At 36.8% G+C, this 27,045-nt stretch overlaps 1 protein-coding gene across 1 annotated transcript; it reads right to left on the bottom strand.

Moving 5' to 3' along the window:
• GLB1 (nitrogen regulatory P-II-like protein) lies at positions 1-27,045 on the bottom strand. The gene is made up of 8 exons (XM_089982055.1): positions 26,795-27,045; positions 26,638-26,683; positions 26,481-26,508; positions 26,294-26,381; positions 25,666-25,733; positions 4,563-4,632; positions 576-611; positions 1-230 (listed from the first exon to the last, which is right to left on the bottom strand). The coding sequence occupies exons 1-8, from the start codon at positions 26,976-26,978 to the stop codon at positions 157-159; spliced, it is 594 nt and encodes a 197-aa protein (XP_089838181.1). The 5' UTR covers positions 26,979-27,045; the 3' UTR covers positions 1-156.

Genomic DNA, 27,045 nt, shown 5'->3' with positions numbered 1-27,045 from the left:
TAAAAAGAAAAAGAAAATGATAGAAGCGTTATTCTCCGTCAACACAGCCATCTCTAATAAGTTTGGATGCCAATGAGATATCATCTATAACACCAGAGAAAGGCAAATTGTTAACCAAGAATGTCACATATAATCCATGCAGAGAAAGACATGCATTCAAATCGTTACAACAGATGCAATCATGTCAGCTCTTCCGCCAGTCATTCTCTCGGCGTCCTCTCCTCGCTCCCCTGAAAATGCAGACCATAATTTGAGTTCCAAAAGGAAAAGAAAGCCGAAGTTTCTTTCACATTTGTAAATGAGAATATCTTTCTACCAATCAAAAGAGCCATGATGGGAAAACATATAGTTTCCTTCATACTTTAAAACACATATAAGGGTGTATCTCTCAAAAGAAAGTGTAGAGGATAAACTATAATATATTTTTCCCCAGCAAAGAGGGGCAGCCCGCAATTGACTTCAAAACCCTCGGTAAAGATGGCACCATTTTATGAATAATCATTACATCTACCCCTGCATTATATCATTTAGCAATAGTACAAGAAAATATACAAAAAAATATAAATTAGTCTCACCTGTTCGAACTCTTATCACATCAGAAACGGGTATTACTGCAGAAAAGCCAACAAGATCAATCTGAGTAATCAGAAAATAAACCCAATACAATGAGACCCCATAATGATGGAGCCCAATGTGACTGCCAAATCTACCTTGTTAGCATGAAAATAGACACCCATAAATACCAAAAATCGGGTGTGAACATGTCCCCAATGCATTTAAATTGAAATACAAATAATCCATGAACCAAAATGTTCAAACATGGTCATTTAACAGTAATTTAATGTCAATCAAGGGATAGTTTTACTATTTTTTCTTTTGAATATTTTTGTTGTGTAGCTTTCATATATTCTTAAGTTCTCCCTCAGAACTTTCTAGTATAATACCAAGTTCTACCAAAAAATGGATCATGGTCGGACGGAAGTGCTGCTTAAATGTATCAATAACTCATAACTGCAACTTATCACTAAACACATTTGGATCAACTCCTCTCTCTGCCACTCATGGATCTGTGCATGGATGACACCAGCTATGGTCATAGACTTTGAACCATATGGTATTAATCTCACTCCATAACCATTTGAAAATTTAGATGCACCAGTACAAAGGTTGGTGTAATCAAGGGACAAATGAAGACTGCAGGGAGACTGACAAAGAGGATATGAAAGACTTTTAGGGTGCACAAGTTTCAGCTCTAAGGCTATGTTTGGGATCTAGCCAATGAAGAGAGTTGAGGAATTGGAAGTGTGAAAGGCCTCCAATTAAGGGCTTCACAAATACCTCCTAGAGTTGGTTTTCACCGACTCTGCTAGTCACAACGACAAAACATTCAGATGCCATAATTACCTCATCAACTCTTCAAATGCCTCTTCAACACCTTTCCCCCAAACCACCGCCGCCACCACCACTAGATGAGTTTGACCAGACTCCACCCAAATTCTCAACTCCTACCAACCTAAGTACTGGTTTCCAAACAAAGCCTAAATGGAAGGAATGGAGAAACAACTCATAAGGTCAACCACACTCAAATTTTGGTTAAGAGTCCTGGTCACTTTTTGTTTTTCTTAATGGAAACTTGTTTTCCTCTAAGAAAAGAACTCTTAGGAGGTGTTTGTTACATGCCACTAGGATAGAACACCCTTTGCTAAGAAAGGAGAAAGATGGAAGGAAAGTTTTTCCCTCGGGTCTGGGGAAAGGAGCACAACTCGATTTTGATGGGAAAATGGCTCTCTGCCATTTAATACATGGCCCCACCATCTAAAATTTAAATCTCACAAGGGTATTCATTTCACCCCTCGTGAGCAAGAGGCCATCTTTCCTATGAAAGAGGGCCTCTTTCGTAGGAAGTGGAGTGAAAAAAATGTCCCCTTAGGGTTTTGCACGTATCAAAGCTCTCATGTGCATTATTCATGGTTCCATAGGTTATGTCCAAAGAATTTAAAACCAGAGTTACCAGTCGAGGAAGCGGGAACGGGAAGCGATACGGGAAGCGGGAGCGGGAAGCGAGGCACTTTAAAAAATTTAGGAAGCGGGGAAGCGTGGGACCACTTAGAAGAAAATTCCGAACCGTCTCGGAAACGACCTAGGAAGCGACCTAGGAAGCGAACCGGAAGCGAGGGGAAGCGAAAAAAAATGGAAAAAATGGGGAAGCGAGGGGGAAGCGAGGGGGAAGCGTGGGGGAAACGTGGGGGAAGCGTGGGGGAAGCGCTTCCCATAAAAGGGAAGCGCGCTTCCCAAAAAAGGGGGACGCTTCCCCTCACGCTTCGGAAGCGCGACGTTTCGCGCTTCCGAAGCGCGCTTCGGGGAAGCGCGCTTCCCCTTTTGCCTAGGCGCTTCCGGTAACTCTGTTTAAAACACTAAGTTCAGAAATATGAATGCACCTGAACTCTCACAATAAAATATCTTTACGCCATTAATTTTGATTGTATTTCATTGTTAAATTTGTTAGTGATGCCATTATTTCCTACATAAGGTTTTATACTTTCATGAATCTCAGTTAAGAAAGCAGATCTATCATATAGCACCTACACGATGGTACCAAATATTTTTGTTGTTTTCTCTTTCTTACGTTAGGGTTATATTATTTTTACTTGCTAATATACTATTGGCTTTTGGTTATTTCAAAGTTTAGATATATTGGAAGAAGGAAAATAAGAAAAACAGATAAATTAAGAGAAATGAACAATGAAGAAAGATTTAAAAGAGAGAGATGGGGAGGGGGAGGGGGGAACAGGGGTGCATGGCTGGGTGAAAAGGTGCAAAACATGCTCTCTAACATTAAAGGCCTTCTCAACTTAAAATAAATTGAGATTCACTTGCTTTCAGTAATTCTTCGGAGAAAGGAAATTTTCAAAATGTCTTCAATATTCTCAAAATTTTCAAATTCCCCAAAGATTAAACATTTTGAGGTTTCGTCCTTACATGGGTTATCTTATTATCTTGAAGTCTGCCAACTTTTGGAAACACTAAAGATAACCCCAATGCTTTTGAAAATCTAGGACATTCTTGAAGTCCTCAAGTACCCTCAACTTCTGAAAATATAAATCAGGTTTACTTTTACAAAACAATAGAAATCATCTGGAGATGCCTGCAAAATATGAAGTCTAGAATTACCCAAAGAAAAGCTATGGAAATTCCTTCATATGTTCCAGAAAGATCCAAATTTTCTCCGAAGAAAAAAGGAATAAGACCAAGGCTAGAGAGATTGGTCAGGCACGTTTACACTCTTTTAACTCTAGAATACAGTCTCTCTTACAAAATCAAGTCTCAGACTGAGATTTTATTGTTCTAGAAGACCCACTCGTGAAGTCAGGTTAGATTCCAACCTTTGGATTCAGGATCTATTTAAGTTTTTGTGGGCTTATTATTAGGACATCTGAAGAGGGCATATGAAATTCTATTGCCTTCTGACAGGGAGCAATATTGAAGAAGAAAAAAGACAACCTTGATACAAAAGAGTATCGGCAGTGTCCTTGGATTCTAAATGCATGTGTTATGACATTCCATACATGTCAATCATGATCAAAATCCTTGATATAGACATCTCCCCATCAACTAAATACAAATTTAACGCTATCTATAGCAACCGCTGCTACCAAAAGGTATGACCATTAAAGAAAAAGCAGTTATACTGTTATGATAAAGTAATGATCAGTATGAAGTTATCAACTTTAATAGCAGCTACCAGGAACCACAATTACATATATGCACCTGTCACATGCTTACAGTATGTCCTATAATTCCAAATTCAGCATCTTTAGTTATTTCTGTGCAATCTTCTGCATCTCCTAAACTTCAGACTTTTTTGTAGTACAAAGCATGAGGTCCTTAGTGAATGGAATTTTTAGAAAGATCAACAAGAGATAATTAAAGAAAGAAAAACAAAAAAATATACATGGACAAACACATAGTCCGAACATATGCATGTATATCTCAAAAAACTCAAATATATATATTAGTAATGATAGGGTGCTGCCGGAGTACCTACTCCCACCTAATCGAAGCTTTAGATTGTCAAATTTCTTAAACTTTTTTAGTTGATCAGACCCTATAGATATGATCCATAACCATTATTTAGTAGAAAACAAGTTTTGGATAATGTGATATGAGCTTTAAAAATCAATGGCTCACAATGTATCAAAATTTCATGACTTAAGAAATCCTACTTTTATGTCCAAAAAACATGATCCAAAGCATGATTCCTATCAAATAAACTATGTTGAGTCCATCTATAAGGTTTAATTGAGAAGATACAACCTACAACCATGATTTCTAGTACGTGGGAGTAGGTACTCCTGGAGAACCGTAGCATTACTCTCTCTCTCTCTATATATATATATATATATATATATAGTGTGTGTGTGTGTGTGTGTGTGTACATGTATATCTCCATAAGTAATGAATGAGAATATAGACATGCAGGTCTCCTTCAACATTAGTTATTCAAAAGTCATAGGAAGAAACTGATATGTGCTGAAAACATGAACACAGGACAATATCCTTACAGAAGATCTTTCCATCACCAATTTCTCCAGTTCTTGCCTCGTCAATTATCTTGTCAATTACAGCCTCAACCTGATGAGCACCATTGAAAGAAAAAATGACTATTAAAGGTAGCAATACCAGCCATTGATATTTCTCAAAAGCATCAAGGAATTGTAAGAATTAAAATTTGCTTCTTGACGTGCATAAACCAAAATGATCATTTCCAGTATCTAGAGAAGAGAATAACATGCATAAAGTGCAGTAATCATAGTATCAATGTTTTCCATGTACTTCAGTCACTTCTTATTGCATAGTACAATGTCCGAAAAAAGGCTGCTTAACGGATTACGCATAAACTAGAAGTCCAAAAGCATGAAGGTGATTTCAAAGAATAACAAACTATGACTACCAATGAAATTCTAACAGAAAAGAAAAAATTACAAGTTACAAACAGAAGTTGAAGCGAGAAAATATATTAATTTTCAGACAAAAAAAAAGTCACACTGATTTCATTTTGTTGACTTCAGAATATCCAAAAGATTAAAAACTCTACCTCCATTACACATAGAATTTATAAAATGTGTACAATGGGATCGACTTATAGAATTTACAAAATGCACATAATGGGATTAGTTATTTGTAAATCAAAAGAATGAGACTGTTTACAACATCAACATAGACAAACCTGAATTGACCCAAGAAAAACAGAAACTAAAAGATGACATTTGAGAAAATCCATATGGTGGAAATTGAAGGGAATGTAGATCAGTATATCAACAAAGAAGTTCCTTCAATCTAACAAAATGTTTAGTTGTGAGGAGTTATATACAATTTCAGAAAAACTAATGCATGAATACATACATTTGTCACAGAAGTTCCCTAAACCTAATTAAATGTTCACTTACAACGAAGAATAAGCACAACAATTTCTACAAGTGATACCAATGTCATACACGTGCATTAATACATGGACACACCTAGTGTGTTTCACCAGTGGATTTGAAAGCCATTTGACGGAATTCTAAGTTTTGTTTTACAAGTTATGTAAAATATAAAAAGCAAATTAAACAACAATTAGGGCTGAGGATTTACACATGATAAGTTTTTTTTCAGAGAGAAGAGAAAGATTAACTTTCAATTAAGATAAGGACTGAGTGCCAAGCAGTCACCAAACATAAAAAAGACAAGAAATAAAAAAGCACAAATGAACACACAATAAAGACAATTAGGCTCCAGCAAAACATCCTAATCTAGGTGAATTAATCCAGATAGTATGAGAATCTGCCCATTTGTCTGTAGCAAATAAAAACAATAAAAGATTTTATTTTCAAGTGAATAGTTGTGATTTCACCTTTTATGTCTTCAAAATTCTCTTATTTCTTTTAAACATATCCAAGAGAGAAAAAACTAATAGACTTTGATACCTTGTTGTTGATTCAGAGATGCTGCAGAAAAGAGGAAGAATAGAATAGAATTCTGGACAGATTTTTTTGTATTTATGTTTCTTCAAACATGGGAACGTGTGGATCTTCTTCTATTTTATATTAACTTTCCTTTTTGTGACATTACAACATTACCCCATGATTATAGAAAGGAAAACATAATTGATGGGAGTAATAAAGTAAACATAAAAGACTAACTAAATACACGTGGGTAAACAGACTTAAGCACATTGGATCTAGATTTGGATCCAGATCCAATCACGTTACAATACCCTCCCTTAAATTGTATATGGTTTGCACCAGAGTTACCGAAAGCGCCTAGGTAAGTGGGGAAGCACGCTTCAGAAGCGTGAAACGTCACGATTCCGAAACGCGCGGGGAAGCGTGCTTCCCTTTTATGGGAAGTGCGCTTCCCATCATGCTTTCCTTGTGCTTCCCCCTCGCTTCTCCCATTTTTTCATTTTTTTATTTTAATTTTTTTTTTTTGCTTCCCCCTCGCTTCCTAGGTCGCTTCTGAGACGATTCCTGATTCGCTCCTAAGTGGTCCCACGCTTCCTGCTTCCTAAAATTTTGAAAGTGTCTCGCTTCCCGCTCCCGCTTCCTCAACTGGCAACCATGGTTTGCACCATAGACAACTTGTTTTTGAGATACTAAAATCTTTACGTTGTAAGGCTTTTTCTAAACAAATCAACTATTTGATTTTCCCTTCTTCATGGGTGAAAGAGAATCTGCCTCCGTCATCTCCTACAAGCTCAACAAAAGCAACAACTTGATGTGGGTTACTGCAATAGAAAACCATATCAAGAAAAAAAAAACTATGGGGCTTTGTTAGTGGAACTACTAATGAACCTCAACTAAAGTTAACAAGAAAAGAAAGATCAAATCAAAGTCCTCTCCAAAGAAGAAAAGGAGAAGGCTTTGCAAGAGTATCAAGACAAAATAGATGATTGGAAAACTAACAATGCTCAAATGCTCTCATGGTTCATAAATACCATGGACTTCAAGATCGCAATCAACATCATCAAGTTAAAACAAGCATGTGATGCATGAATCTTCTTAAAGAGTACATTCATTAAAAAACATATGGTTAGATTATATTATCTCCAAGACAAAGTACGTAGTACCAAACAATGAGATAAGAGTGTAAGAGACCTTTATGGTCCCTTTATCTCCTATTTGGGATGAATTGGTTATGTTAGAACCTAAATAGGAAGGTTCGGCAATTGAGATGAGAAAACAACAAGTTGAAAGAGAAAACCTTTTATTTTTACTATATGGTCTTCAATCAGAATTTGAGCAAGTAGTGTCATCTTTGCGTCATAGGACTTCAGTTTCTTTTATAAGTGAGGCTCTTGTTCAAAATTGTTAAGAATAAACAAGGCTGAGAATGTACAAGTCTAATGATGAGGTACTTGTCGTATCAAGACCCGAAAGTTTTGTAAAATCTTATAAACTACATCACTTTGAAAAAAAAATCAATGGAGAAGGACAATATGGAGGAGGATACAATGGAGGTAAAATTATTTGTCGTTATTACAAAAACCTGAGACACAGACCAGATTGTCCCAAACTCAAAAAGGTAGTCGCGGTAAGTGAAGAATCACAAAAATCAATGATTTGACAATTGCCCAAATAGCGAAGGCCATTTCATAAATACTAAAAGTCACTCCCTCTATATTTGGTGTTGTCGTCTCCTCTTCTCCTCTAGTTAAGTTATTTTGGATTTTGGATTCGGGAGCTTCTTTTCATATGACTTAAAATGAGTCCCTATTATCTGATTATACTAATTCATATTTTTCATATGTATCAACCGCCAATGACACTGCTTTGAAAGTTAAAAGAATATGAAATCTCAACAATGATTTAAAAAAAAAAAAATTGTTCCAAATGTTAAGGTTATTCTAAAACTAGATTTAAATATTTTTTCGCTTTTTCAAATATTCGATTATGGGTGTAAAGTATTTTTTTCATCTAAGGCTTTTTTGGTGTAGGATCTCCAGTCGAGGAAGCTGATTGGGCAAGGCTATAGAAGAGGAGATCTTTACTATATGGATTCCTTATGTCTACCTAAAGACTCTTTTTGTAATCATATCAAAGAAATTAATTCAGATCTTTGGTATAAAAGATTAGGACATCCACGTATATCCAAACTATCTCTTTTTCCATTCTTGAAAAAAAAAATTAAGAAAAAAGAATTTGTATGTGAAGATTGTATACTTGGAAAAATGCAAATGATGCCTCTTAGATCTAGAACTTCTTTGACTAATGAAATCTTTGGATTAGTGCATTCAGAAGTATAGAGTCCCGCTCCCGTCATGTCAAATTGTGGTTATTCATACTATGTTATATTCATAGATGATTTTAGTAGACACACTTGGATTTACTTCCTTAGACTTAAATATGAAGTTTTTTCAACAACGCCTTCATCCCAAACAATTGGGGTCGGCGATATGAACCAAAAAAGAAAATCATTTTGGGTCTTCCACATGAATCCTTCTCCTTCAATCATTTTTATCCAATGTCATGTCCTCAGTGAGGTTCAAAGCATTCATATCCTTTCCTATCATCTCCATCCAAGTCTTCTTAGGCCTACCCCGACCTCTTTTAACTAATATATTTTCCCATTTCTTCATCCTTCTAACTGGAGCATCATTAGGCCTTCGCCGAATATGTCCAAACCACCGTAAACGATTCTCTCTCATCTTATTTTCAATGGGTGCAACGCCTACCTTCTTACGTATCTCCTCGTTCTGAATCTTATCTTTTATTGTATTTTCACACATCCATCTAAGCATACGTATCTCAGCTACACTCATTTTTTGAATATGATGTCTCTTGGCAGCCCAACATTCCGTACCATATAGTAAAGCGGGTCTAATAGTCGTCCTATAAAACTTTTCCTTCAACCACAATGGCATTCTACGATCGCACAACACTCCAGTTGCACTTTTCCATTTCATCCACTCAACCTTTATCCTATGATTTGCATCTCCATCAATTTCTCCATACTTTTGAATGATAGATCCCAAATATTTGAAACAATCATCCACCGGTATTTCTTGCTCACCAAGCTTCACTACACTCCCATCACTACTTCGTTGCTTACTAAACCGACATTCCATATATTCTGTTTTACTCTTACTCAACTTAAAACCTCTTGCTTCCAATGTTTGTCTCCATAATTCTAACTTAGCATTAACCTCAACTCTAGACTCATCAATCAAAACAATATCATCAACAAACAACATACACCACGAAATATTTTCTTGAATTGATCTCGTAAGCTCATCCATCACTATAGCAAATAGGAAAGGGCTTAAAGCAGATCCTTGATGTAACCCAACCGTTATAGAAAAATTAGTTGTCACCCCTCCACAAGTGCGGACATTGGTTACTACTCCTTCATACATATCTTTAATTATACTAATGTACTTGAGATAAACACCTTTCTTCATCATTGTCCACCAGAGAACGTCCCTAGGTACTGTAATGAAGTGCCAAATGAAAAGAGCAACGTCTCCAAGCGAAAGCACGGAAGCACGCACATACACAAGGTGCCACTAAAGGGCAAAATAAACCACAAAAGTGGTCAAGCACAAAAAGAAGATAAAAAATATATCTCACTTCATAGAATGCTTCAAAAGAAGCTTAAGAAATACATGGGGCTGTGCCCCTTATTTATACACAGCAAGGGACCCAAGGAGGGGCTCCCATAGAGTCATTGGAGCCCCTCCAACGGTCATATTTATGACCGTTGGAGGGGTCCAACGACTCTATGTGGACCCCTCTCAAGTGAATAAAAAACAAAAAAAGAAAAAAGGAAAAAGGAAAATGAATAAAGGAAAAAGAAAAAGAGAAAAGCATATCAATGATATGCGTGTACAGGGTGAAATGACAGAAATACCCCTATCGGGTTTTACAAAATAAATATATATATATATTTATATATATAGATAAACACATAGACATATATATATCATATATATGTGTATGTGTCGTAATCTATGTATATAGATATATATATATAAATATACATCATATTTTAACACCCTCCCTCAAACACATGGTGAGATCACCGAGAGTTTGTTGAGGAGGAAGTAGAAGCGAGGCGAAGGCAAAGCTTTGGTGAAGAAGTCCGCCAACTGATATTCGGTAGGAACATATGAAAGTTGAATGGTGCCTCGTAAAAACTCATCGCGAACATAATGACAGTCCATCTCAATATGCTTCGTTCGTTCGTGAAAAGTGTGATTGCTAGCGATATAAATGGAGCTCTTGTTGTCACAGCATAGCTTTGAGGGAGTTGAGAATGAGATACCCATATCTTTAAGTAAGCTTCTTAACCATATAATCTCAATTGTGGTAGTGGCCATCGCACGATATTCGGCTTCAGTAGATGAGAGAGAAACTTTACGTTGCTTTTTACACCTCCAGGAGATAAGTGACTCCCCAAGAAACACACAATAACCTGTGGTAGAAATACGATCATCGGGGTTACCCCCCCAATCAGAGTCAGTATACGCAAGTAAAGTAAGAGGTGAAGAAGAGGATAAGAATACTCCCTTAGTTATGGAATCTTTTAGATATCTGATAATCCTCATTATTGGTGCCATGTGAGTGGTGGTAGGAGCAGTCTGAAATTGGCTTGCACTATGAACTGCATGGGAAATGTCAGGCCTGGTAATAAATAAATATGTTAAGGATCCAATCAATTGACGATAAGGCGTGGGATCTGCTAAAGGAGTGCCATCATTGGCTCTCATCTTGGCATTGATCACTTCTGGAGTCTCCACCCTTTTGTCATCTGTTAGCCCAGACCTAGCAATAATATCAGAGGCAAGCTTCATCTGAGATAGGACATACCCCTTGGGGGAGTATGCAACTTCAATTCCTAAGAAATACCTCAAAAAACCCAGATCAGACATATCAAAATTTTTCTTAAGAATATTTTTAATAAGATCAATACCTTTATTATCATTACCTGTGATAATCATATCATCAACATATAATAACAAAATGGTTATGTATTCATTAGAGGATTTAACAAACAAAGCAGTATCAGTGTAACATGAGGAGAAACCATTATCAAGAACTACTTTGCTAAAAAGATCATACCACGCTTTTGGCGCTTGTTTTAACCCATAAAGAGCTTTGTTTAATTTTAGAATATTGCCTTTCCCAATTTCAAGACCCGGCGGAGGATCCATAAGAACTTCTTCACATAAAGTTCCATTTAAGAAAGCATTTTTAACATCAAGTTGGTATATAGGCCATTGTTTGATGGATGCTAAAGCAATTAAGGTTCGTACACTAGTCATTCTGGCCACGGGAGCAAAAGTTTCTTCATAATCAATCCCATATTCTTGGGCATAGCCTTTTGCTACCAAACGAGCTTTGTATCTTTCAAGAGACCCAGCACATTTAGTTTTGACTTTATATACCCATCTACACCCAATTGCCTTCTTCCCTAAAGGTTGAGGAATAATGCTCCAGGTTTGGGCCTTGTTAAGAGCCTCTAGTTCGATTTTCATGGCTTCAATCAATGTGGGTGATCTTTAGCTTCCTTGAAAGAGGTAGGTTCGTGATACAAATGTATTAACATAAGACAGGCCCTATAATTCGGAGAAAAAGATTCATAGGACACAAACTTTTGTGGTGGCCTACTGGTACGAGAAGATCTCCTCGGTAGATTGTTGTCAGTAGATTCTTCTAAAGAGAAGTCTTGAGAGTATCTGTCAATAGCAAGTTGATGTTCATTTCCTATCCGCCGGGTATAGACATTTATATCATTAAGGTTTTCATTTTGGGAGGTATTACCATGTTGTTGTATATCATTATAATGTGAAATTCCATCACAACTAGTATCACAAGAAATAGCCTCAGGAGACTCAATTCTAGGAGCTAAGTCAAATAGAAAAGAATAATCGATGTCTTCCTTAGATGTGTGGATATCGAAACCATTTTGTTCTTCAATAAAGTTTACATTTCTTGACACATATAATTTATTGTTTCGAATATCAAAACATCTATAGCCTTTTTTATTCTCACCATAGCCAATGAACACACATTCAATAGCTTTAGGTGACAACTTATCTTGTCCTAAACTAAGTACAAAACATTTGCATCCAAAGATTCTTAATCTATTAAAATCGGGAGTAATTTTAAATAATTTTTCAAAGGGCGAAACATTTTTCAAAGAGGAAGAGGGCATACGATTCACAAGATATGTTGCGGTAAGAAGAGCTTCGGCCCAAAAGTTTTTAGGAACACATTTAGACACAAGAAGAGTTCTTGTGGTTTCAATTAAATGCCTATGTTTCCTTTCCGCAAGACCATTTTGTTGCGGAGTTTTAGAACAAGATCGTTGGTGCAAAATTCCATTTGTTTTAAAATAATTTTGGAAGTCTTTAGACATGTATTCTCCTCCTGAGTCGGATCTAAAAATGGCTATATTGTGTTGGAATTGGTTTTGAACAAGAGCGTGAAACTCTTTAAAATTAGTGAAGACATCAGATTTATTCTTGATAATATAAACCCATGTGTATCTAGTAAAATCATCAATAAAAGAAACATAGTAAGAGAAGCCTCCTTTGGACATAACGGGTGTCGGTCCCCATACATCGGAATGCACAAGTTCAAAAGGCCTTTTTGACACAAAATTGCTATGAGAATATGGAAGAGAGTGAATTTTCCCAAGAATACAATCATTGCATGTAAATGTATTTGTATTACAAAAATTTTCCAAAAATGGAAAAAGGTACAATTTGGAAATGCTAGGGTGCCCAAGTCTCTTATGCCAAGTCTCAATATCTTTGGATTGAACATGATTACAAAATGATTTGGATGGCAAAGACAAAAAATCCATATAGTAAAGGTCCCCTCTTCTATGGCCTTGCCCAATACGCTTCCCGGACCGGAGATCCTGCACATAGCAATGGGTTGGTGAAAAAGAGACATTACACTCAAAATCGGTAATTTGAGAGACGGAGAAAAGATTTAGATTAAGTTTTGGGATGATTCGGATTTTGGGAACAAAAAATTCTTTGTTTTGGTCATAAATTTTCTCAAGGTTTCCAATACCCTCAACATTTAAAGAAGTTCCATCGGCGGTGGATACATATGATTTAAACTTATTGAGACTTGGTTTTGACAAAAGTGATGCATTTGGAGTCATATGGAAAGAGGCACCCGAATCAAGAATCCAAGAAGACATACCTGAGAATGAAGAAATGGCGGCACCGGAAGTGGAAGGTGAGGATGATGATGTAGAGGCGTTCATCTTCATAAATTGTTGGAGAGTTTCGGTTAGATGAGCGATGGAATCCTTTATGTCACCATCCTTCTTTGAATCTTCATTGATGATTGGAGGAGTTTCTCCTACGGAAGCTACCTTCTTCTTGAATTTAGGGCAATCGGGACGAATATGGCCCGGTTCATTACAATTATGACAAATGATTTTCCTTCCTCCACCATTATTCTTCTAAAAATGTGGTGGTTTATATGATCTTACATTGTTGCCGGGTCTAGACACGGCATGTACTTCATCAACATCCCTTTTCAAGGCCAAACGGGTTTCTTCTTGACATAAATCGGCCAAAATATCGCTTAGAGGAGTAGAGGCTCTATGAAGTAGAGATCCTCTAAGTTGTTCAAATTCGGGACGAAGCCCATGAATAAATTGAAAGAACCTCTCTTTTTCCATTTGCTCTTGTCTCATAGCAATAGCACTTCCTTCCCATTGCGGTTCGAGAAGGACAAGTTCATCCCATAAAGAGGATAGGGCACTATAGTAGTCCCTAATGCTCATATCACCTTGCTTGGTAGCTCTTACCTTTTCTTGAAGAAAAAAGTGCCTAGCAAGGTCTCTTTGAGTGTACATACCTTTCATGAAAAACCATGCTTCATTAGCCTTCTTGAATTTAGCAAGATTTGCACAAATCTTCAATTCGACATTATTCATGAACCATGCTAAGATTTTAGCATGTTCACTTTCCCAATCTTCCATTTTAGAAGAGTAATCAAGAATAGCCTTTTCTTTTTCTTCTTCATTCAAGGCTTTTTCTTCACCTCCTTCAAATTTAGTTAACTTTAGTTGTGGTTCCGGAATGGTTCCACATGCATAACCCCAAAGCCTTTTACCTTTGAGATTATTCTCCATAGTGGCCGCCCACATGCGATAATTGGTCCCATCCAGTTTGAATGAGAGATCGATTTTTGCATCTTTGTTGGCCATTAGAAGAAAAATTTATAAGACAAGAGAGAGGAGAGGTATTACTTGTCAATGGAGGATCCAATGAAGCCTTCTTAGCCAAGGCTCTGATACCATGTAATGAAGTGCCAAATGAAAAGAGCAACGTCTCCAAGCGAAAGCACGGAAGCACACACATACACAAGGTGCCACAAAAGTGGTCAAGCACAAAAAGAAGATAAAAAATATATCTCACTTCATAGAATGCTTCAAAAGAAGCTTAAGAAATACATGGGGCTGTGCCCCTTATTTATACACAGCAAGGGACCCAAGGAGGGGCTCCCATAGAGTCGTTGGAGCCCCTCCAACGGTCATATTTATGACCGTTGGAGGGGTCCAACGACTCTATGTGGACCCCTCTCAAGTGAATAAAAAACAAAAAAAAAAAGCAAAAAGGAAAATGAATAAATGAAAAAGAAAAAGAGAAAAGCATATCAATGATATGCGTGTACAGGGTGAAATGACAGAAATACCCCTATCGGGTTTTACAAAATAAATATATATATATTTATATATATAGATAGACACATAGACATATATATATATCATATATATGTGTATGTGTCGTAATCTATGTATATAGATATATATATATATATATAAATATACATCATATTTTAACAGGTACTCTATTGTATGCCTTCTTCAAATCAATAAAAACCATATGCAAATCTTTGTTCCTCTCTCTATATCTCTCAATAAGTTGTCTAAGAAAATGTATAGCTTCCATAGTTGATCTTCCAGGCATAAAACCAAATTGATTATCCGATATCATGACAACCTTTTTCAACCTATACTCAATCACCCTCTCCCAAAGTTTCATAGTATGACTCATGAGTTTTATACCACGATAGTTTGTGCAATCTTGTATATCACCCTTATTCTTATATAGAGGCACCAAAGTACTCTTCCTCCACTCATTAGGCATCTTATTTGTCCGCCAAATCTTGTTAAAAAGATTTGTCAACCATTGTAAAGCACTCTCACCCAAGCATTTCCAAGCCTCGATAGGTATACCATCTGGTCCAACTGCCTTTCTTGATTTCATTTTCTTTAAAGCCTCTGCAATTTCTTTCTTTTGAATCTTGCGCATGAAGTCACGATTCATCTCATGAAAAGGAATGGAGAAGTCTCCAAGATCCTGAGCATGACTTCCATTAAAAAGCTTATCAAAATAATCTTTCCATCTCTCCTTAATCTTCTCATCTTTGACTAAAACCCTTTGAGTTTCATCTTTGATGCATCTAATCATACCCAGATCCCTCGATTTCCTATCTCTCATCTTTGCAAGCCTATAAATATCCTTCTCGCTCTCTTTGGTATCCAACTTGTCATAAACCTCCTTATATACCTTATCCCTCGCGTTTCAAACTACTTTCTTAGCTTCCTTCTTTGCTATCATATACTTTTCCAAATTCTCATTATCACGACTTTTACTTAGATTTCTATAACACTCTCTTTTAACCTTAATAACTAATTTGACATCCTCGTTCCACCATGATGTATCCTTACGTAGCGGTGCACCGCCTTTAGACTCACCCAATACCTCCTTAGCCACCTTTCTTATGCAACCCGCTATCATATTCCACATTGATTCTGAATCCTCCTCGAGACACCAATCAGCTTCCTTAACTACTTGTTCTACAAACATTGCTTGTTTAGCTCCTTTCAGTGCCCACCTCTTAATTCTAGAATCTATCTTATGTCTATCCTTTTTGCAGCATTTTCTAATTCTAAGATCTAAAATTAAGACTCTATGTTGTGTAGTTACACTTTCTCCCAGTATAACCTTATAATCGATGCAACAACCCCTATCTCTCTTTCTAAGTAAAAAAAAATCTATCTGACTCGTATTAACCCCACTTTTAAATGTTACTAGGTGAGACTCCCTCTTCCTAAACCAAGTGTTTGCTAAGATCATATCATAGGACAAACCAAAATCTAAAATTCTTTCTCTACTTTCGTTTCTTTCTCCTATACCATAGCCTCTATGGATACTCTCAAATTCATCCCTACTAATGCCTACATGTCCATTAAGGTCATCGCTGATGAAAAGCTTTTCTCCATAAGATATCCCTTGTACTACTTCATCTAAATCTTCCCAAAATTGACGCTTAATGGAATCATCTAAACCTACTTGAGGTGCATAAACACTAATAATATTCGCACCTAATACTAATTTAATAAGTAAAATCCTATCACCCTTCCTACAGACCTCAACTACATTATCTATAAACTCATGACTCATAACAATCCCTACTCCATTCCTATTCTTATTTATTCCTGTATACCAAATCTTATATCCCCAAGGTTGTATCACTTTTGCTTTCTCACCTACCCATTTGGTTTCTTGTAGACATAAAATATCAATCTTTCTCCTACACATAACATCTACTAACTCTACCAACTTACCAGTTAAAGACCACATGAAGTTTTTTCGTGTTTTAAAAATTTTCATAATCTTGTTAAAAATCAATTTAAGATAAATATTAAAATCTTTCTCTTCGACTCGGGGGGAGAGTTTCTTTCAAATGATTTTCAATCATATCTAAAAACTCATGGTATTTTAAATAAAAAATCTTGTCCTAGGTCTCCCCCAACAAAATGACATTTCGGAAAAAAAACATTGTCATATTATTGAAACTACTAAGACTCTACTAGTTTCAAAAGAAGTTCCAAAAAAGTTTTAGGCCGAAGTTGTTCTCACTGCAGTCTATTTAATAAATAAAATGCCTTCTCAAATTTTGGAAAACAAATCTCCAATTGAAAAACTCTTTAAAATTTCTTCTGATTTGAAAAGATTAAAAGTCTTCGGATGTAAATGTTTTGTGCTTATTGAAAAATACAACAAACTTTTTTCTAAAACTATTAAATGTATTTTTCTTGGATATGCCAAAAATAAAAAAGGCTATCGATGCTATGATTTTAAAAATGATAAACTTTATGTCTCTAAAAATGTAACTTTTCTTAAAAAATAAAAAGGATTTAATCTTGAAAAACCTAAGAATCTGAGTATGCCCTCTTGTTTAACTTATATCCTAAGTCTAATATTGAAACTATCGATAACGATGATAGTGATAATGTTGGGTCAAATGATGAACCAAGTGAGTATACAATACTCTAGACAAAATAATGGGGAGGATCCATGTGCTTTTTAGAAGTATAGTCAACCAACAAATATTGAAGAAACTAGTGTTAGAAGATATGAATGAATACATAGACCTCCAAATAGGTTTGTCTCCTAATGAATCCGTCTCTCAAACTATAGGGCATGTTTACTAGCAATTAATTCATATCATGAGACATCCAATTATAAAGAAGCCAAAGGCATAAAAGAATGGGTAGAAGCTATGAAAATAGAATTATATGCATTCCATAAGGCCCATACTTGGGAAGTCCAACATCTTCCTAAAGAAAAGAAGACAATAAGGTATAGATAGGTATTTAAAGTCAAAACAAAGAGTGACGAATTCCTAGAAAGATATAAAGCAAGATTAGTTGCAAAAAGGTATTTTCAAGAATATGGAATAAATTATAAGGAAACATTTGCCCCAGTAGCTCGTATGACCACAGTTAGGGCTCTAGTTGCAATAGCATCCATTAGAAAATGACCTATATATCAATTAGATGTTAAGAATGCTTTATTAAATATAAATTTAAATGAAGAATTTTACATGGATCATCCCCTGGTTTGACTATTAAAAATAGAATGGTTATTCGTCTTCAAAAAGTTTTATATGGGCTTAAACAAGCTCTTAAAACATGATATGATCGGTTTAGTAAAACTGTGTTGAATTTTGGATTTAAATCCTGTTATATTGATACTGCTTTTTTTGTAAGATCTACAGGTACCTCGCTTATTAATTTGCTCTTGTATGTTGATGATATGATCATCACTAGGAATGATCAAAAGAAAATCGAAGAAATTAAGATTATGCTTAAGAAATCTTTTAATATGACTAACCTAGGTTTTTTGAAATATTTTTTAGAAATTTAAGTAGCATACTCGCCAAGAGAGTATATTTTGTCTCAAATAAAGTTTGCAGCTGATATGGTTTCGCGTTCGGGAATCACAAACACAAAATATGTTGATACTCCTCAAGTGATAAATGCTAAAATGAGAGCTAAAGACAAAGTTTTATTAGACGATCCAACTCCTTATAGGCAACTTATCGGATCACTAATGTATTTATCTATTACTAGGCCATACATTGCACATGCAATATGCAAGTCAGTTTCAACATGCGTCTACATAAGTTTACATGTGTATCATGTTGAGAATAATTTGATGCATTAAGAAAACTATATATAAAGGGCTATTTTTATCCTCTTCGTCATCTTTAAATCATGATACTTATATTGATTCTTACTAGAGATGAGATCCTAATAACCGTCACTCAACTACAAGTTTTTGTGTCTCTAGGTGATTCTCTCATTTTTTAAATATAGGGCAATGGCTACACCAACAACTGTGGTCATGTATATGAAATCATTACTTTCATATATGGGTGTTGATGTTTCAGAACATTCAAAGTAATGTTGTGATAACAAAAACACCATACATGTATATATAACAAACAATCATACATATCGACATAAGCGAACGAAACATGTTGTGTTAAAATATAGTATATATACTTTTGTATCTAACTAATATACTTATATTTATACAATATACGTATATCAAGGGTATTTTGGTCATTTCGTGACATTTAATAAAATACAATCTAATAGGGATTGTAGTGTCTTTTTATTTAGTTTTTATTTTCTTGTTTTTTTATGTAAGTCAACTTGACTGTTGGGAGGCATTCCAACGACTTTAAGATTGCCTCCCTTTCTTGTATGTCAAGATGTGCACATCTTGTTTCATTTCACCCTCGTTGGTAAGGAACCCCCTAGTGAAAAATTGTAACATTTTTATTTATTTTTTCCTTTTTTTTTTTGCACATTTGACCCTTTAGAAATTATCTATATATTAAGTTTAATAGAAACTGACCTTTGGATCATGTTTTTCTTTTGTATATGTCAAATCTTACTAGGGTTGAAAATCAACAGCCCTAAATCCTAAACTTGTAACTTTTTATGAAAATGTTTGAAAGCTTTGTAATTGATCCTTTTTAAGAGTTTGAAATAGCAGTTCAGCGGAAAATGGTGTTTGAAATAGCAAGTCAACCGACCTTGGGTGCATTGCAACGCGAACTTTCTTTTATACAATGGATTTGTACCTCTGTACAATCATTTAAACCATATAGATTCAAAAATGTAGTTTTAATAATTTAGAGTTTATACAAAAGAGGAATTTTCAAGAAAACTCTTATGCAAAATTATAAAAAAGTCTTCAGGAGCGAAACGTTAGCGAAAGAGTCTCATCTTGATCTCATCACGTCATCGTGTCATCGCTTACCATACTGACCTAATCATCACTTATACCCATAAGATGGGTCAGTTTCATGAAAAAATGGTAGGTGCACAAGTATAACAATTAAAAAAAAACTAACACATGCTTTATTTCATACATGATATGCAATTCAACATAAGTAAAGTGAACAAGATAACTTTGTTTCGAGATTAGCTGTACTGAGGGTACGCACAGGAGAAACGTAGAAACAATTGAGACTGCCCGAGGGTTTGTTATGCTATGTATTTTGATATCCCGGACAACTAGCTGAGTCCATTCTTAAGGGGACGGCCAGTGACCGAGAGAGAATTCCTCAGAGGCATTCATGGCAAGAGATACATCAAACTTCTACAGAAGTTCATGGGATCTACCACCTAAGATAATTTTTTGTAACCCCGTCCCCTAACTCCGATGACTAGGGACACCGAGTCATTTGCTCGAGGGATGGTTGTTAACAACCTGTCCATCAGAGTTTTTGTACCATCTCATCCTCTTCCTTGATGAAACCAAAGAGGCGAATGGGTATGTCAGGTTCTATTTTAACTGACGACCCATTCTACATGCTCTGATCTTTCAAACCAGCTCGAGCATCTTGCCTGTGAAGGCGATCATCACCATTTATGTGATTTAAAAAATATGCATTTTTGCATGCTTCGAGGTTACCATAAACCTCTCATCCAATCATTATAGTACTAACATGTCGTGCATGTCTGATAATACCGCTACGATGAGAGGGGTATCAGTTTCTCAAAAAGAATTAATTGTGTGGTGAAAGAAACGATGTAACCATTTTAGTTTAATTTGACATGCTATGATATTTCAAACCACTTTTATATCATTATGCAATTTGCATGTTACGAGATCGCCATGAATCTCTCATCCAATTACCGTAGTATCAACATGTTGTACATGTCTCGCGATACTGGTTACGATAAAAGGGTATGGGTTTCTTAGAAGAAACCCCGCCCGATCACATTCTCATGCTCCCAACCAGGGATAACCCGGTCATATCGAATTTTAAACGAAAGTTTAAAAACACTTCTTCCTATTGTGCCGGTTTGGGAAAAACTAAGTTGCAATTAGGCAACCCTCAAGTGTTCGAATTTGCTTTTCAAAACTATGCATATTTGAATGCTGGATTCACGCAAGAAATCCCTTTTTCTTCAAGTTTTAGTGCACATGCGTAAATCCATGTCATTTGTAAAGAGCAAGCATGATGCAAGATGGGGAAGAGTACGCGATCATATACCTTACAAAGTTGTATATATGTATGTATAATACATATATTACATAACGCAGACTTGTGCATATTATAACGCGATGACAATGTATAAAGCAAGACTCAATATGCAAAACCGCACATCGAGCTAAATAAATGTGTAAGAAGTGCACGAGGTACAAAATCGCACCCCGACAAAATAAATGCGTAAACAATGCACGAGGTACGAAACCATATCTCAGCTAAATAAATGTGTAAGCAGTGCACAAAGTATGAAACCGTACCTTAGCTAAATAAATGCGTAAGCAATGCATGAGTTACGAAACTGTACCTCCGCCAAATAAATGCGTAAGCAGTGCATGAGGTACGAAACTGTACCTCAGCCAAATAAATGCATAAGTAGCCTGTGCACATAATAGCGCATCGACAGATTAAATGACATAAAGCAAAGCTCAATGCATGAAACCATACATCGAGCTAAATAAATATATAAGCAGAAGCCTGTGCATGTAAAAGCGTGGTGACAAAGTAAATGACATAAAGAGAAAAAAAGGAAAAGGATCATTAAAAGCACACACACACACACACACACACATATATATATATATATATATATATATATATATATATATATATATATATATATATATTATGTTCATTTACAAGTTTTAGCATTGTCCTTTCTTTGTTCTTCGTACAACTTTCCTCTACCTCAAAGATTGTCGGATTGGCTGACGATTCTGAGCATAGGTTATCAGGGGCTCTTGCCTCGGTGCGCGTGTCGAGTCCATTGCGCTGATGGGGTGCGCTAAAAGATATTTTATTGCGTTGCAAAAGAGAATGATGCAATCACTTAAAATAAATATAATAAGCAATGCTTGCATCGCGGGGGTCGAACCCGAATCGGATTCGAGCCGACTAGCTGAGCCGAGTTCAAAACCGGGGTGAGCCGAGCTGGGATCGGCGAGGATCGAGCTCAATCAGGCGAGTGAGCCGGTTAGGCCTCAACCGAGCCGGGCTCAGTTCGGCAAAAAGGAAAGCAAGGGAAATAAGGGGTGGGCTCGGTTTCTAGGCCGAGCCTTACCCCAAGCTTGGATCCGACCAAGGACCTAGGTTGGGCTCGGTCTAGCTACCGAGCCCGACCCGAACCATGGCAAGGGACCGAGCCTAGGCTCGGTCCTTCCCCAACACTGGGTTGGGCTCGGTTCCCTTAACAAACAAGGATCGAGCTGAGCTCGGTGTTGACCGAGCTCAACTAGGCCTTGGTTGAGTTCAAGGCAGCAGCAGCAGTGCTGCTCAGAGGACCAAGAAGGCACGATTATGTAGGTGGCACCACCATGAGGCAGGATCCCGGCCCCGCTGCACCCCAGGGTGGTGCAACGGGTTGCTAGGCCACGACCACCGTGGGCAACCCAGGCCGAAGAGAGAGGGCCACGACGACGCCATGGGCCAAAGCCCCTACCTGCCACAGGCGGTGTGGCAGGGGGGTTGGGAACCCGAGCTCAGCTCGGGCCAGCCCTTACCGGCAACAGCCCTGGATTGCGGCCGTTGGCTCGCTAAAAGGGCCCTCAGAAGAGGGGGGTACATTGGAAGGGCGGCGAAGGCACCCAAGCTTGGGTGGCCTCAAGCCGGTCCCTTCCAACTGGCTGGTGGCAAAAGGAAGAAGAAATCATAAGAGGAAGGAGAAGACGGGGGAGGAGGAAGGAGGGGAAGTGGAGGGTGATGGCGGGGGAGGGGGGTCGTCAGCCACCCCTTCCCAGCCGACCATCCAAAGGCAGCAGCAACATCACGGTGTTGCTGCAGTTTTTGAGAGAAAAACAAAGAAAGATGAAGGAGGGGAAGAGGAGAGGCTCACCTGAGAATCTCATGGCACCGACGTTCCCAACGGCGGTGGCGCACGAAGGAGCGAGAGCAGAAAGATGTCTGAGAAGGAGAGAGAGAGAGATCTAAGAGGGAGTAACGGCGGTGGTCGAAGGTCGTGCAGAGAGAGGGAGGAGTCGGGAGTCTAAGTTCCTTTTTTATAAAAGAAAACCCCCTGTGGGGGGTTTAAATAGGATACTGGGGGTGAGGGTTTGGGTTCGGATCTGGTCGGATCCAACCTGGATCCAAAATGATTTTTTTTTTAAAAATCAAGTCTTTACAAATGGTTTACAATACATCAAACTTTCAAACCTCAAAAAAAATATTTTTACATTGAAAAACTATGATTCAAGGGTCAATTCCTTTTATTTTAACCATATTGAACACATCCATAAGGTCAAATTTGGTTAAAACAACCTCCTACTATGAGTTCTAACTAGAGAGTTCATTACCCACAAGGGTAGCAAATGCTATCCCATATATATATATATATATATATATATATATATATATATATATATATATATATATATGTGTGTGTGTGTGTGTGTGTGTGTGTGTGTGTGTGTGTTAACAAAACAACATATTGCTAACTATGTATTGCTAATGCTTTCATATTAATATAGGAATGAATATAAAAATTGTAATATAATAAAGTTGCATATAAGATACATAAAAGCTACTGAGTTGTGCAAAAAGTCATACAAAATAGGCTAATAAGCTATGTCAAATCTATTCAAGAATTCTGCAATTTGAAGTTTTGAACAGATTTAGCTATATTAAGAAACAGAGAACAAACAGTTCCAATTAAGAGAGAGCACAATAGTCCAACATGCATATAAAAAAACATACAAATTAGATATGGTGATTCAAAAAATAAAAGGAATTGTTTTTGCAATCAAAACAATAAGACTAGAGTCAAAAGTCATGTGCATTTATATTCTACATACACTATGTAAATTTGTGCATCTATTTGAGATGGACAAGAGAAAAAGAGGGGCTTGTGGATGCATTGTACAAAATTACACTACATATTGGTAAGGAACTAAAATTCCTATATATGATGAATTGAATTCCTCAACTTGGGAATTAGAATTCCAGTGAAAATAAAAGCTCAGCCATGGGAATCGGGATTTCCTGGTTGGGGAATCGTGATTCCCATGCATAGGAAGTGTGATTCCACACCGCTTCGTAGGAATCACGATTCCCACCTTATAGTAGTGCTTCCTGTAACTCTTGAATAAACAGAAAGAAGATAACAGGAGCAAATTTAGATGATAAAGAGGAATAAAGGGAGATCAGATGTGAGGACGATGAGAAGAAAAGAGAGTAGAAACAGACAAGAAGGAAGAAAGGAAGAGTAGGAAGGAGAAGCAGCCTAACCTTTATATCAAGAAATGAAACCAAGAGAACCCATGAAGATTTTTGGCTCTAATACCATATTAACACGAACCCTAAATCATTAACAGCAGCAGTGAAGATGAAGAAAAGAGGAGAGGAGTAGAGAACACGTCGGCTGGCCCTTAATTTTTTTTCTTGGTAAAGGGCTGAACCTCAATAATTCATTATATATGATTGCCCCAATAGGGCAGAATAGAAAACAATACAAGAACATTACAATAATTACAAATCTGTCCCCAATGGGATGTTACATAAATGGCACATACAAAAACACAATAATTACAAGACTATCCTCCATAAAACTGTAATGAAACCCAAGTGAACAAGAGAGATGCCACAAGGGGCTACAAAGAGGGCACAACCACACAAGTAAGAAGCCACTAATGGGCAAGATACAAAGAGCCACAAAGGGCTAAGCACAATTCTCGCAAAGAAGAACAAGAACACATAAAAATAATCAATATGTATTGAGAAAATGCTTAGAAAAGCATTGAATAGGAGAGGAGCTAACCGCCCTTATTTATACAGCAAAAGGACCAAGGGGGCTCCCATAGAGTTGTCAGGAAGAGTCCCAACGACTCTATGGTTAATGACCATAGAGCCCTTGGTCAAATAATGAAAAGAAAGGAAAAGGGAAAAAATAGAAAAAAGACAAAACAGCCCCTAGTGGATTGTTCTAATTACAAGGTGTAAAAAGACAAAAATGCCCCTGGTGGGCATGGCAAATTACAAAACTGTAAAACTATACATATATATTAAAATATATATATGTATATACAATAACATATATATATATACATAGATATATACATATATACATTTTAACAAAAACATCACTACCTAAAATGACAAATTTACCCTTCACCAATTCTAACAATCACAATCTAAAACTTGGCTTAAGTTCATAAGAAGCTAAACAAGCTTACACAAGAGCTGAGCAGCAGCTTACATGGCTTAGCTCATTGTTCAGCTATATCACATGGATACAGCTGTAGATACTGGGACGCAACCATTTTTATGAAGTTCTCCATTATGAGTACTATATGAGGGGGATATGACACGGCAGTAAAAATTGATTACCCTTGTGACAGGAAAAGAAAATCTGTGCAGCCTACTCCTAGCAGCACAATGAATGGCTTGACTTGTTGTTCAGACCTATACCTCACATTAATACATATTCTATTCCCCCATTCAATATCTATAATCTAAAAATAATGGATGATAAAAATATTAGCAGGACCATCCAACCCATTCAAAGCCCACTCGCTTATTGCATTAAGCAAGAAGAGAAACATGGAGGTATAAATCACATCTCATCACATTAGATATGCAAGAAAATAGAATAGGTCAGTCACACGGATCAGTCAAACAAATATGCTAAAGTATACTTATCATGACGAGAGAATCTAAGCATATTAATATATTGACAAACATATACATGACTTTTTACAATAAAGATATCTGGAAAGCATTTGCAAACAAGGAATTAAAATGTTTTATTAAACAGTGGAACAGACGCCCCAAGACTGAATATTATGTACAGATGTAGGCATACCTGGTCCTTACACACCACTATCTCCATTTTCACTTTAGCAACAAATTTATCCTCAGTAAATTCAGAACCTAACAAACAAAAAGAAGGAAAAAGTAAGAAGCTACCAAAATAGATCACATTAATTCCAATATAGCACATCAAATACACATTCTACATAACAATCTTTTGACAACAGAAACAAAGTCACAGAGAGATTGAAAAACCCATATGGTGTCTGTAAATGTTATATGAAACTCCAGTAACTTCAAAAGTAGATGGAACCAATACTCTTTATGCGAACACATGCACGGAGGAACATATAAAGTAATAAAGTAGGTCCACTTAAACAAACTGTTTATCGTTTCCATGGCACAAATTCTCCCACCACATACAAGACACCACTGCAAAACGTTTTCAAAAGTTGAATAAACATGCTAATGTTCACTAAAGTTCTTTGAAAGTAGGCATAACACTTTCTCATACATACATATAAATCATAATTAAGTGATATACCCATCATCAACAATGCCAAACAAGATAGCATGTTCAAGAATTGAAACAAGAAAATCATCGGATAATCAAGAAGTATCACCATAATTAACAATGCTAACAAGAGAGTTGTTCAAGGATTCAAGAGAAGAAGTATCACCAGCATGCCTTTCTGTCGATCCACCCTGAGCGCCAAAGCCCCGAACATCAGATACAGTCACGCCACGAATACCCATCTTCAGAAGGCCCTTAAATCCCAGAAATTTGAGAACCAAAAACCTCTCAATCCACAAAAGATGTCGAGAAAACATTCTACAGAATCAAACAAGCCCCACAAAAATACTCACCGACGACACTTGAGGAACTCTCCACGGCCTTCAATCGTTTCCGAATTCGTCCCAACATCCACGAAAAGAAGAAAAGCGTAAGAAAACAATCGCAAATTCTTCAAACTCTCATAAAACAAACACCAATAAGTGAATGGACAAAATTCGAGTCGCATACCTCAAAATAGCTTCGATTTTGTAGAAATTGGCGTCGGGAACGTAATCTGAACGAAACCCAATTTGCGAATTCAGCCAGATGTGAAAGAAAAACGAAACCATCTTGGATTAAGTCAACAAAAGAACGGAGATTTCAGAGAGAGGGGAAATGGGTGTACCAGGAGAAGCTTGAGCTCGTATAGCTAAGGTGGCTGGATTCGTTCTTGAATTCTTTAAAATCGGATTCGTTCTTGCGACGTTGGGCCTTGTGAATTTAGGGAAAACCATCCTCGGATGCTTCGAAAACGAAGGGAGGATGTCAGGCGTCCGTGATTTCGCCATGGTAGGCAGAGCCATCGCCATGTCTCAAGAGTCGAGAGTGTGCGCTCCTTCACTGCCCCAATGCAGTAAAGGAGACTCCCAAAAAAGT

The sequence above is a fragment of the Nuphar pumila genome, chromosome 12, assembly GCF_984573655.1.
Source record: "Nuphar pumila chromosome 12, dmNupPumi1.hap1.1, whole genome shotgun sequence".
In the NCBI taxonomy this organism is placed as follows: domain Eukaryota; kingdom Viridiplantae; phylum Streptophyta; class Magnoliopsida; order Nymphaeales; family Nymphaeaceae; genus Nuphar; species Nuphar pumila.
The sequence above is the reverse complement of the archived record's forward strand: the minus strand, read 5'-3'. Positions and strand labels throughout refer to the sequence as shown.